The sequence below is a fragment of the Phacochoerus africanus genome, chromosome X, assembly GCF_016906955.1.
Source record: "Phacochoerus africanus isolate WHEZ1 chromosome X, ROS_Pafr_v1, whole genome shotgun sequence".
NCBI classification, from domain to species: Eukaryota; Metazoa; Chordata; class Mammalia; order Artiodactyla; family Suidae; genus Phacochoerus; species Phacochoerus africanus.
In genome coordinates, this window is record NC_062560.1 from 128809891 (window position 1) to 128823368 (window position 13478).

General features: G+C 57.7%; 1 protein-coding gene across 5 annotated transcripts; it reads left to right on the forward strand.

Annotated features, from left to right (window-relative positions):
• The first annotated feature begins 40 nt into the window (after positions 1–40).
• Positions 41–4905, forward strand: TMEM187 (transmembrane protein 187). 5 transcript variants are annotated; one of them, XM_047764657.1, is made up of 4 exons: positions 41–890; positions 1400–2172; positions 2994–3035; positions 3622–4905. In XM_047764657.1, exon 4 carries the CDS (start codon positions 3868–3870, stop codon positions 4663–4665), a length of 798 nt encoding a protein of 265 aa, XP_047620613.1. In that variant the 5' UTR covers positions 41–890; positions 1400–2172; positions 2994–3035; positions 3622–3867; the 3' UTR covers positions 4666–4905. The 5 variants fall into 5 exon arrangements, with proteins under 5 accessions (XP_047620613.1, XP_047620614.1, XP_047620616.1 ...); XM_047764658.1 differs by having other exon boundaries at positions 41–739; XM_047764660.1 differs by having other exon boundaries at positions 41–739; positions 2035–2172.
• Positions 4906–13478: the final 8573 nt, after the last annotated feature.

The window sequence follows — 13478 nt, forward strand, 5'->3', positions numbered from 1 at the left end:
CCGGCCGTCCTCGGGCGTCAATAGCGACTTTCAGCACAAAACAAAGATGGCGGCTGCGGCATCTGGGGAATGCCCGGATGAGAAGGCCTCAGACGGGGTTGGCCCCGCCCCCCATGGGAACTGCCCCCTGGGTCGCTGAAGGGACACACTCCAGAGGCGTCGCCTTTAACTAGCAGTGGGGACAGGAACAGAGGCTGCTGAAGGCGGCTGGCGGGACACATTCGAGTCAGTCCTAGGGTCGAGGGAGCGGACGTGTTTCTGCTCCGCACACCCAGCTGCCTTAGAGCGGCGGCCCGAAGCCCGCCGCCGGGAGGAGCCGGGGGCGGGGCGGGAGTGGGCGGGAACGCGGCCGGGCGCGCGGCGCCGGGGGCGGAGCCCTCCCAGGCTCCCAGGCCCGCCGCCCCGCCTCCAGGCGGGGGCGCCGCCGCAACCGCCGGCGCCCCAAGGAGACGAGCCGGGCCGCCGCGCGCCGGGCAGGCCCCCCGCCCCTCTGGCTGTCGGGCGGGCAGCCCGGCCTGCGGCGCCTGAGCCGGGCGGGCGGGCGCAGGGGAGCTCCGCGTCGCCTCGCGTCACCCCGCGTCACCCCGCCCCGCCCGCTTCCCAGAGCCTGCGCCCCGCCCCGCGCGCAAGCGCACAGCCGCCTTTCGGGTCCGCCCTTTTTCGAGATTTGAATTTCCCCCAGCAAAGCCGAGAGGCCAAATACCCGGATGGTGCTCGCTGGCCTTTTCGCGCCAATACTGTAAGTTCTCATAACAACCTTCAGAGGTGGGTACTGGCGTCACCCTCACGTTCCAAATCTTGCAGGAGACCGTCTCGTCGCAGCACCTTCATGGTCACTGCCAGACGCAGGCTGTAATGCGCTGCTGTCCAGGGTCTTGGAGTGACAGCAGGTGAACTTCCCAGATTCTGTCCTCTTTATTTCATCTTGACATCCACCAACCTCTAGCCGAAAGTTGGCCTGTCCTACAATTCCAAGTGTAGGCAGCCAAGCCCAGAGCGTTAGCCTGGTGACTATGTCACCAAAAGAAATGATGAGAGATCATTTTAGATCAGATGGCTTTTCCTATGGAGATCCTGAAATTAATTACAAGACCTACTGGCAGGCTGAATAACTGCTTTGAAATTACCGTAGTTATTCAGCCCCCCGCAGAGCCTGTCATTTAACCTGTTAATAAAGAAGCACAGGAGTTCCCTGGCAGCCCAGTGGATTAAAGATTTGGTGTTGTCATGGCTGTTGCTCCAGTTCCATCCCTGGTTTGAGAACTTCCTCATGCCCCAGGTGGGGCCAAAAAAAAAAAGAAGAAGAAGAAGCGAGCACATATGTTATCACACATTTTCAAAAATGTTTTAATACCTGTCTTTAGACGTATTAAGTTTATGTTGGAATTTTCTGTCGTAGTTTATGCATCTGGAGGCATTTGTTTGAGAACGGCCAAAGAGTCCTGTGACGCAGCTAAAGACGAGAGCCCTCACCTGTGTTTGTGTGGCCTCTGACCATTCACAGCACCGCTCTGGCCCCAGGTCCTTCCCCTGTAAAATAAGGAAGCCGAGCTGCTGGTTCCCAGGGAACTCGCCCCCATGCAGTGACTCTCTTCTCAGAGTTCAAGAGTCACGGTGCTGGCTCTAAGCTCCTTGGACATCCGGGTGGCCCCTGATCTGCAGAAGGGCAGCAAGGCTGGTCCAGGGAGTCAGGGGCACAGCAAGCATTTGTTAGAGATGCTCCCGGCCGAAGAAGCCAGTACTGCAACAGGCGATGGTGGCTCCTGACCCAGGAAGCAGGAGCACTTCTTAACGGTCAGCCAGGAGTTGTCATGTTTTGCAGGACTTCCCCCAAAGACCCCAGAACCAGCACCCGCGGGGATAATGCTCTTGAGCCCGCTGGCCATCCTGTGCTGAAGCAGGCTGGGAAGAACGTGGAGTGTTGGGTCCCAAGGCTCCTGGCAGCTCAGGGGTACAGCGGAGCTGGGCCGTAAGGTCCCCAGCGTGGTCTTCTGGGTGGACCTGGAAAGCAGGTTTCCCTTTCCGTTTGCACAGCGGCCGGAGAGGGCTCACTTGCCCTGCCCTGTCCGGACCTCCTTCTCTGACAGGCTGACAGTTTGGCTCCTGTCCCTGGCTCTCCTCCATGGCGGCGGGCAGACAGGAGGGTCTTCACGCCAGCGAGTCAGGCCCCAGGTGGGTTCAGGGAAGGACCCAGAGACACTAGGTGTTGCGCTGAGCAGGGCCATGCCAGTGCCACAGAGGACAGGACAGCCGAGTTGGGGGTTGTAAGCAGGCCAGGCGCAGGGGGGAAGGAGGGCAGACTGTGGCCTGCGACTCGCTCGCAGGACTACATGCAGGTGGCCCTTAGGCATCTGGCCCAGAGGTTGCCTGTAGCAGAGGGCCAGCCCCCGAGGGGGCCGAGCACGGTGCCGTTGGCCGTACGCAAGGGAGATGCTGGGGACTGCAGTGCCTGGACCCCTTTAGAGGTGGCCCTCCTGGAGGTGGGCACCTGGGGCGGGGCAGCCCCCTGGGCTGGAGGCCGTGGTAAGCGGGTGGCGACAGGGCCCCGCGCTGAGGTGTTGCAGAGTCGGGGCAAGGGCTTCAGTTCAATCTGTGAACTTAACAGCAGGCCCTTGCGGCAGGATTAGAGCCAGGAAGCTCCCCCTGAGGCCCGGCGGGCCCCAGTGCCAGTGTGCCAAGCGAAATGGCAAACAGGCACGAGGAGCGGGCAAGGAGCCAGAGGGAGAAGGCGCAATCGGACCCTCGCCCTTCCAGGGCTTAGACTGCCAAAGGCAGCCTGGACCTTGTGCTAAGTGGTCCACACATCTAAAAACTCACTTCATTCACCCAGCGACTCCGTAGGAAGGTGCATCCTACAGGTATGCAAACAGGCCCAGAAGGGTTCTAAGGCCTGGGTCACACAGTCCGTGCCTGCCTGCTGTCTTGCCATTGAGTCATTTTCAGAGCATTGAACCGCCTCTCTCATGAATATTCTTGCATTTCTCCGCCCGTAGGCCAACTCTGAGCACAGCCGCCCCAGAGCCTGACAGTCCACGGTAAGCCCACGCTGATGGTCTGCCTGGGACGGCAGGAAGTGGTGGTTTGGGAAGGTGTCGCACTTCAGGGCAGGGCAGGCTGGTGAACCAGGGGGGCAGGCCTGGGGGCCGCTCCCCGTGCCACCAGCCTCAGCCAAGAGGCGGAAGCGAACCTTTCCTTCCCATCTCCCCTCCTCGCCGACCCCCGGCGCCCCGTCCCTCGCTCTAGAGACCAGAACTCGGACCACAGCTTGTGGTTTCTAATTGACCTGGCTATTGGGTTAAAAGGGCTTCGGGGCACGCCTGGAAACTTCCACAGTTGTCATAGCACCGAGGTGGGTTCAGCCATAAACCTGGGCAAGCTTTCAGTCTCTAAACGCGGAAGACCAGCATAGGTGTCAGGAGAGAGCACCACGAAACCGCTAGGTCAGAGGGTTCCAGAGGGTTCCCGAGGCTTCTGGAGGCCACGCCCACGAAGGCAAATGGACTGTGGCTCTCGCTGCACTTTTCTTTCTGTTTTTTTCTGATGCGAGCGGGTGGCGGATCCCGAGGCTGAGAATTGGGGGAAGATTTTCTTTCTAACCGCACTGTCTTTGTAACCACAAAGGAAAGAGGCAGAACGGGCCTCCGCCGGTGCCAACCAATCAGCAGAACCCCCGCCTTCCCCTGGCCCGCCCCCGCCCCTGCGGAGCAAGGTCACAGCATCTGCGGCGGAAATCACGGGGACGGCTTCCTGCTGGCTCAGCCGGGAGGCCGAGGCACGGCGTTGGGCCAGAAACTGTTTCTCTGAATTCTGAAACACCCGCGGCGACAGCTGCTCCTTGCGCTCTCCGGCCTGGGTCGCACCTCGGGGATGAAGGCCGCGTCGGGGCGGGCCCTGCTCCACGTGGCCCTGGCCAGCTGCCTGTGCGTGGCCGCCGTCCGCAGCGGTGTCTTCGACGGTGTCTTCGTCCAGGTGGGCCGCGAGCACTACGCCGAAGCCCCGCTCGCCGGCCTCCCCGCTTTCCTGGCCATGCCCTTCAACTCACTCGTTAACTTGGCCTACGTGCTCCTGGGCGCCTACTGGCTCCAGAGCGAGGCCGGCGCCCCCGGGGGCCCCGCCGAGGTGCGGAGGGCGCGCTACCTCAAGGATGTCTTCGCCGGCATGGCCCTGGTCTACGGCCCGGTCCAGTGGCTGCGGATCGCGACGCAGACGCGGGCCGCCGCCGTGCTGGACCAGTGGCTCACCTTGCCCATCTTTGCGTGGCCCGTGGCCTGGTGCCTCTGCCTGGACTGGGGCTGGAAGCCCTGGTTGCTCCTGGCCGTCGAGGGCCTGTCCCTGAGCAGCTACGGCCTGGCCCTGCTGCACCCCTGTGGCTTTGAGTTGGCGCTGGGCGTGCACATGGCCACTGCCGTGGGCCAGGCCCTGCGCACCCAGGGGCGCCGCGGCGGCACGTCCTCGGCAAAGTACTTGGCCCTGGGCGTGCTCTCCTGCGTGGGCTTTGTGGTCCTCAAGCTGTGTGACCATCAGCTTGCGCGGTGGCCTCTCTTCCAGCGGCTCACGGGCCACTTCTGGTCCAAAGTCTGCGACGTGCTCCAGTTCCACTTTGCGTTCTTGTTCCTGACGCATTTAAACACTTGCCAAAGACGCCCTCCCGGGGGGATGAAGTAAAGCGAGGAAGGAAGGTGCTCCCAGTGTCAGGTGACGGCCTGACAGCGCACACAACGATGCCGTGGGAGCCTGTCCCTTCCTGTGAAGCTGCGGGTTCGCGTGCTACAAAGAGTCAATTTCATGAAGTGTTAGGGTCTCTGCGACTTACTTTCAAGGTGCAGGGCTGTGGGGAGCCTTTGCCCTATTCTTGTGTCTTTACTGCAGCTTGAAATTTCTCAAAGTAAAATGTTGGTTGTCAGACGCGGGATGTCGGCTGCAAGTGCATGGGACAGGGTGGCTTCTGGCCCGCCTGCCAGGCCAGGCGCTGGGGTCACCCGTGAGTGTCCCCAGAGGTGTCTGGGTCCAGGGAGCCTGAGTCATAGCAAACTCATGCTGAGCAGACGGATGGGGAAATCCAAGGCCAGAACACTTAACTCTGCGGCATCTGTGACGGCCAAGCTGACAGCAGGTCACATGGAAGCCACGTCACCGCAGAGCCTTTGTGGAACAAGGCAGGGTGTGTCTAGATGCAGAAACACGCACCAGAATGTTGCCTGGTGGGTATGGCGTAGGTGTCCTCAGCAGCCAGGGTCACCGAGGTGTCAAGTGTCTGTCACCAGGTCCTTAGGAACCATGATCCCCTGATGACATCTCAGGGTAGGGCCCTGGCGTTGGCATCTTGAAACCCTGAAGCGTTCTTCTCACGCAGATGACAGTGTGCGGTGGGGACACCGGGCCCAGGAGCTGCTGAGGATTCTGCCTCTCCCACCCGTGAACGTGCTCTCTAGGCGCCCGTTTCATGGCCCTGTCACCTGCGGTGAGGGCAGACGGAGAGGACACCCTCAGTTGCTACCTGGCCTCCTCCCTCCCCCAGGGGCTGGGGCTCGAGGCAGGCGCCGCAGGGGAAGGGGCGGCTTCGCTGGGGGAGGGAGCTTTGTTCCGCTGCAGGTGTCTCGAAGGCTCTGTGTGTCCTGGGAGAGGCCGAGGGAGGGAGGGAGGGAGGGAGGGGCTGAGACGGGGCGGGGGAGGGACGGGGAGGCCCAGGGGCCCATGCGGGCTGCACGCGTCCCCTGGCCCCGCTTTGCTGGCCCTGACAGAGGGGAGCCACTGAGAACCGGCGCTTCGCGGAGCCTTATTCACGCCATACCTTTGAGCCCCGAGCACTCGTAACTTATTTTGTTGTTTTCACTTAATTTTGACCTATACCCATTTAACAAGTGACCCTGAGAAGCTTCTGGGTTTCATTCCTCGCCTGTGTTGGGCTGGGTCAGCACACTCAGACAAGGGCGACTCAGGACTGTTTCCTGGACGGTGGGGTGGACCGTGGGGGCTTTACCACTCCAGGGCCAGGGAGACCCTGGGCAGCAGCGTGGACTCCACCCAAAGGAGAGACTCAGGTGGGGCAGAAACCTCCAGAAGCCCAACCCCCTGCCTCAGATAAAATGCAGGGCGACAAACAATGGTTTAGAACCAGCGCGTCCCACGTGTTGTGAGAGACACGCTCACACCAAAAAATTTCTCATTGTTTATCTGAAATTCAGATTTAACGGGGCCTCTTAGCTTTATTCACTAAAATCGTACAACCCTTGGAGTTCCCATCACGGCTCAGCGTAAACGAATCTGACGAGTATCCATGATTCTCATGGATCAGTTCCTGGCCTTGCTCGGTGGGTCAAGGATCCGGCGTTGCCGTGAGCTGCGGTGTAGGTCGCAGACGTGGCTCGGATCCCACGTTGCTGTGGCTGTGGTGTAGGCCGGCGGCTACAGCTCCGATTCGACCCTCAGCCTGGGAACTTCCATATGCTGCGCGTGCGGCTCTAAAAAGACACAAAATAAGAGAAAATCACCCAATCCTACCTTGAGCCAATCCAACCAAAGCCAGAGGCCTGGAACCTTCTCTCTCTTCTGCCTTTTTTTTTTTTTTTTTTTTCTAGGGGAGGGGGTTGTTTTGTTATGTCGCTTTTTAGGGCCACACCCGAGGCACATGGAAGCTCCCAGGCTAGGGGGCCAGTTGGAGCTACAGCTGCTGGGCTACACCACAGCTACAGCAATACCAGATCCCTAACCAACTGAACGAGGTCCGGGATCAAACCTGCGTCCTCATATATCCTAGCCAGGTTCTTAACCTGCTGAGCCACAGCGGGAACTCCCTCTTCTCCCTGTTTTGGATTAGTGTTTCTCCAAGTGTGGCCAGCCCTCACCAAGCAGCCTCCTGCCTCCCCTGCTGCCCTGGGGACCGCCTCGGCCCCACCCCCTGAGTTAAGGGCGCCGGGGGATGGGCTGGCAGCTGTGCCCCCTCCCGGCTCTGCCCTTTGGTCTGCCTTTTGCCTCGGAACGGCAGAGAAGCATCGGTTACCAGATGGGCCCTCTCCCCGCGTCTGGCCTAACGGTTCAGCGTCCCAAGGCTCAGAGACACCTGCACGAAGCCCTCGTCTCACAGAAACTGAAACTCTAGGTGCTCACGAGGGGGCCAACGAGCCACCTGCCCCAGTCTTGCCCACTCCGCAGTGCTGGGCGCAGATGCTGCTTGCGGGGCATTGGCCCTGGGCCCCCTCACCCCGCCCGAAGCCAGCGCCAGGGGCTCGCTCGTGGCGCTCCTTTCTAACGGCGACGAGAGGGGCCTCCCCGCTGCCCTCCCACCAGCAAGGTGTCAGCTGGCTTTCCCGTCTCGCGCCCCGCCACACGCGCACACACACAGGTGCACAACTGGTGCCTGTGCATTTGGCTATTGGAAGTTAGGAGTCGTTCTTCTGTGAGTGGCTGGTTTATTTCCTTTCCTCATTTGGGGAATGTTTCTTCTAATAGTTTGCAGGAGATTGTTTTATAGCTCAAATCTTAAGTATTCATCTGTCATATCATTTTCTTTTGGGAAGGGCTGCGCCCACAGCAAATGAAAGTTCCCAGGCCAGGGGTCAAACCCTCGCCACAGCGGTGACCCAATCGCTGCAGGGACAACGGCAGATCCTTAACGCCCTGCACCAGCAGAAAACCACATGAGTTTTCCTGAGTTCATTGGTCTTCGGCTTGGTGGGTATCTCAAAGTCTACCGTGGCGGATTCCCAATGCCTGTCTTTTTCTTGGTACCTTTCGAGTTTCTGGTCTTGCTTAAAGCAGTTTTGGGGCGTTCCCGTCGTGGCTCAGTGGTTAACGAACCCGACCAGTCTCCATGAGGATGCGGGTTCGATCCCTGCCCTTGCTCAGTGGGTGAAGGATCCAGCGTTGCCGTGAGCTGTGGTGTGGATCGCAGACTCAGCTCGGATCCCGCGTTGCTGTGGCTGTGGTGTAGGCCGGCAGCTACAGCTCTGAGTGGATCTCTAGCCTGGGAACCTCCATATGCCGTGGGTGCGGCCCTAAAAAGACCAAAAAAAAAAAAAAGTTTTACAGGTGCTTCGATTATACTTGTGTACACATCAGTAGCTTTGTCAAATTGTCATATGTCCTACATATGCACACTAGTATATATAAAATAGATCACCCACAAGGACCGTGGATGTGGCACTAAAAGGACAAAAGCCAAAAAAATTAAAAATAGCAATAAATAAATTTTAAAAATCTCCACTAGCTGCTTCGGGTAGTCGTTTTCATTATGAAATTTTCATTATAAAGTTATTTAAAATAGTACTGATGACAAAATAGTTAAAATCGACATTCAGACACAAAGCAGTGCAGCTGTCGCCGTCAAGAACGGGACAGGTCAGCCGAGTGCACCTGCCTGGAGCCCCCCGGACTTCTGCAGGGCTCCATGAGCAGAAATCTTTGGATAAATATAAACGGGGCCCCAGTTAGTCACGTGATTAGAAAGGGCCTCTTCCGCTTCTCCGTGGAGGCTTGACGTCCCCGTGTTTTCAGCCCCAATGTATTTCTGTCAGCCCCCTGCTGCGTGGCCTACCTGGTGGCTGTGGGCCCCCAGCCGTGACCTCCAGGGCCCGGCCCCCTGCGTGTTGGGAGCGCTCTTTGCCCAGCAGACCCTTCCACCCACTTGCCGGTTTCCAGTCTCTTCTTCCGTTTCCTGCCTTTCATTTTGATCTCGCCTCTCTGTTTCTCTTCAGAACCGCTGCCTCCTGGTTTGACTTCTGCCTCTTCTTTCCTTCCTCTCAGGGCCTCCGTTTGTGCTGCCCCCATCTCAGCCGTCTCACGAGGGGTCCACTTCCTACCCTCCCACCGTCCGGAGTTGGGTGTAGCCACTCCCTGGCTGGCTCTTCCACCCGGGAGGTGCCCTGGCTGTATACACTGCCGGCTCCCGTGTCTTGTAACCTTTAAGTGCACCCCGTGCACGGAGAACTCTGTTCAGTGTCTTTTGATAAAGCATCATGAAAAAGAATATATATATATAAAAGACGTGCATATACGTATAACTGAGTCACTTTGCTGCACAGCTGAAGTTAACACAGCATTGCAAATCAACTAGACTTCAATTTAAAAACATGTTAAACGCACCACGTGGTCCAGAGCCACGTCCCACCCGTGTTCACAGCAGCGTTATTCCCAGGGACCAAAAGGCAGAAGCAGCCCGAGGCCCGTCGATGGACGAGTGGATAAAGAAAACAACTTCCATCCATACACTGTGTTACTAACTGGACCAGTATCCACAAGGACGCAAGTTCGATCCCTGGCCTCACTCAGTGGATTAAGGATCTGGCGTTGCCACGAGCTGTGTAGGTCGCAGAAGCAGCTCGGATCCTGCATTGCTGTGGCGGTGGTGTAGCCCGGCGGCTGCGGCTCCGATTGGACCCCCGGTCTGGGAACCTCCACGTGCCGCAGGCCCGAAAAAGACAAAAAAGGGAGAAACAGTTAACATCTCGGCAATTCACTAGCTGGGAGGCCTCAGTTTCCCCCTCATGTGGTGTGGCTGGTTGTGAGGGCTGGACCAGGCGACCGAAAGAGCAGTTGAGGCAGGTGTCTGCACAGAAGCAGGTGCGGGGCCACTCCCAGGCTGGGCTGCGTTGGACGTGAGGACAGTCCGTTTAGAGGAAGGCGAACGAGGTCGCGGAGGTAGGAAGTGGCCAAGGCGGGGTGGTGATGGGAGCCCTTGCCGCCAAGGCTTGGGCCAACTTTTCTTTCGAAAATACATTTTCAAGTTGAGATCTAGGAAGTTCCCGCCGTGGCCCAGTGGGTTGCAAATGCAGCTCGGGTTGGATCCCCTGCCCGGGAACTTCCACGTGCGGCGTACATTTCAGTGGTTTGTAGTTAATTCAGCAGGCGGGCCAACCATTCCCCCCCCAATTGTGGACCCCGGCCATCACCCCAAAAGAACCGCTCTACCCATGATGGACACTGGATTGTTCCTGAGTTTGACTCTCCGGAGGAACGTGTTGTGCACACGCTTCCGTGTGGATGGATGCTTTCCTTTGTCTTGGGTCTGCAGCTGGGAGTGGACGGGCTGGAACGTGGGCTAATGCCGCGTTGAATGGTTACCACAGCAACGGACAGGGCTTCCCGGTTGCCGGTTTGGGATTAGAAGCATCCTAGTGGCCAGGCAGCCACTGAGAAATGTTCTCCATTTGAAACGCTTCACCTTTGCCGTTCACATGGGCTCTCTTTGCAGGTGGACGAGCTGAGTCTGGGACACCGACGAGCTGAACCAGCCCTACGGGGGGCGCTTCTGTGGCGGCCAACACAACAGAGCTGTCACCTCTGAGCGGCTCTCAGAGATTTACGGAGATTGTCACATCGCGTCCACACCACAACCTCCAGGCATGTGGTGTTTATGACACACTCACCTGAAACATATGGCAGCAAGCGGATCCCATGCGAAGGAACGAGGAAAAGAAAAAGCGTGGACCACGCAGCCCCTAGTCAAGAGGGAGCCGGCGTCGCTCTATTAATATCAGACAAAACAAGAACGTTTTCGGAACAGTGTTAAAATAGTTTCAAAATATATAAAGCAGGCGTTCCTGTGGTGGCGCAGTGGTTAACGAATCCAACGAGGAACCATGAGGTGGCGGGTTCGGTCCCTTGCCCTTGCTCAGTGGGTTAACGATCCGGCGTTGCCGTGAGCTGGGGTGTAGGTTGCAGACGCGGCTCGGATCCCACGTTGCTGTGGCTCTGGCGTAGGCTGGTGGCTGCGGCTCCGATGAGACCCCTAGCCTGGGAACCTCCATATGCCGCGGGCGCGGCCCTAGAAAAGACAAAAAAAAAAATATATATATATATGTATATATATAAAGCAAAAATGAGCACAACCCCAGGGAGAAATCGAGAAAGCGAGCACCATGGAGGGAACTTGCCACGGGCTTCCCTCAGAGGTATTTAGGTCAAGCAGACAGCAGTTCTGCGGAGGTAAAGCAAACTGCCCTCAGCCCCCTCAGGCAGCAGTGGCAGCGCCTAGGGAGTGTACCAGTCGAAACTTCCATACACACAGTGCAGGCGCCATCAAACCAACACCTAAAGCAGACAGTTTTGTGGCCTCTATCACTACAGATGGGTTTCACACATTCTAGAAGTTCATTAATTCCTTTTTGTTGCTGAGTTAGAGAGTCGATGATATGTTTATTTGTTGGGCTGTTGGTAGGCTTTTTTCGGTTTGGTTTGGTTTTTCAGGGCCACACCCGCACCCTGTCGAGGTTCCCAGGCTAGTAGTCGAACTACTACAGCTGCCGGCCTACCTCATGCTGCCTAGTCGGCTTCCTTACCACTGAGCCACAGCGAGTACTGCTGCTGGGCATTTAGTCTGCTTCAGTTTGGGGCTGCTGCAGACACTCGTGCAGCAGAATCGCTTACTTAGGGTGGGTGAAGTTCAAGTTCATGAGAAGCCCACCGACAGTTACCTAAAGTGGCTGTCCCTAGAGTTCCCTCTGTGGCACAGTGGGTTAAGGAGCTGGCATGGTCTCTGCCCAGTCCAGGAATGACCATATGCCACGGGTGCGGCCTGCTTCCTCGCCGACGCTTGGTGTGACCAGTGCTTTTAGCGTTAGTCATGCGGTGTGCACAGCCATCTCACGCTGGTTTCATCGTGCGTTTCCCCACAACCAGTGAGGCTGAGCCCCGCTCCCCTCGGCTGCCCCAGGGCGGCGAGGCGGGCGGGGCCCCACGGGGAGCTGCGCTGGGGGCTGGGCTCCCCACTCTGGAGCCACTCTAAGCCGAGGTGACGTTGCATTCTGGGTCTGAGCCGCGGCCTTGAGCAACCTGCTCTGCTGGAGCCTCTTCCTGGCTGTGCTCCAGGCCCGCTGGCTTGGGCACGGCAATCGCTGTCGCCAAAACGGACCCGAGAAGAAGGAGCAGAGAAGCAATCGGGAGAGGGCAGTCGAAGGCAGTCGCGTCGTGTCACAGTCCAGAGAGTCCAGAAGAGCTTCCGGCAGCAAAGCAGCAGCACCCAGGCAGACTCTCCACTGCAAGGGTCCAGGCCGCTGTCGGGCGCTCCGTAGGTGCTCGCGGCCTGCCCCACAAAGGTGCCATGGCGCCCACACCAGAAAGAAACCTGCCGTGATAAGAAATGAATATGCCCTGACCAGGGGCCTTCATTCCAAGAGGGCAGACATGAGTCAATAAGGAATTATGTTCCTATATGTAGTAATATTAATATGTCCAAGGAGGAGACCAGGACATCAGGAGATGTGAAAAAGATATTTGCAGCGATTCCACTGGAGGCTTTCTGTTCAAAAGAATTGAAAGCAGGGGAGTTCCCATCGTGGTGCAGTGGTTAACGAATCCGACTAGGAACCATGAGGTGGCGGGTTCGGTCCCTGCCCTTGCTCAGTGGGTTGAGGATCCGGCGTTGCCGTGAGCTGTGGTGTAGGTGGCAGACGCGGCTCGGATCCCGCGTTGCTGTGGCTCTGGCGTAGGCCGGCGGCTACAGCTCCGATTCGACCCCTAGCCTGGGAACCTCCATATGCCGCGGGAGCGGCCCAAGAAATAGCAACAACAACAACAACAACAAAAGACAAAAAGACAAAAGACAAAAAAAAAAAAAAAGAATTGAAAGCAGGGATCGGAACAGATACTGAAGCCCAGTTCACAGCAGCAGCACAGCAGCCGAAAGGCCAGGAATGAAAGACGCCAAGACACAATTGGACAAAGAGTGTATCAATCGGAGTTCCCGTCGTGGCGCAGTGGTTAACGAATCCGACTAAGAACCGTGAGGTTGCGGGTTCGATCCCTGGCCTCGCTCCGTGGGTTAAGCATCTGGTGTTGCCGTGAGCTGTGGTGGGGGTCGCAGACGCGGCTCGGACCTGGCGTGGCTGTGGCTGTGGTGCAGGCCGGCGGCTCCAGCTCCGATTGGACCCCTAGCCTGGGACCCTCCATAGGCCATGAGTGTGGTCCTAGAAAAGACAAAAAGACAAAAAAAAGAAGGTGTATAAATCCACATTCACAGCGACAGCAAGTAGGTTGGTGGGTGCCGAGGCCATGGAGAGGAGGAGGAGAAATTGGGGAAGGTTCAGTTAAAAGTGGTCAAACGGTAAAATTTTATATGTATTTCACCACAAGAAAAAATACCCTAAAAGAAAAATCAGTCAGGCCAGGGGTTGAACCTGCACCGTAACAGCAACCAGAGCCGCAGCAGTGACAACACTGGAGCCTTAACCTGCTAGGCCACCAGGCAACTCCAGGAAGCATTTTCATTGGCCGAGAACCAGACAGTAGTCCCATGATCATCATTACTATTTCATTTTGGAAAAGATGGAGTGCCCGTTGTGGCGCAGCAGAGGTGAATCCGACTAGGGACCATGAGGTTGCAGGTTCGTGCCCTGGCCCCGCTCCGTGAGTTGAGGATCCGGCGTTGCCGTGAGCTGTGCTGTGGGTCGAAGACACAGCTCGGATCCCGCGTTGCTGTAGCTGTGGTGTAGGCCGGTGGCTACAACTCCGACTGGACCCTTAGCCTGGGAACCTCCATATGC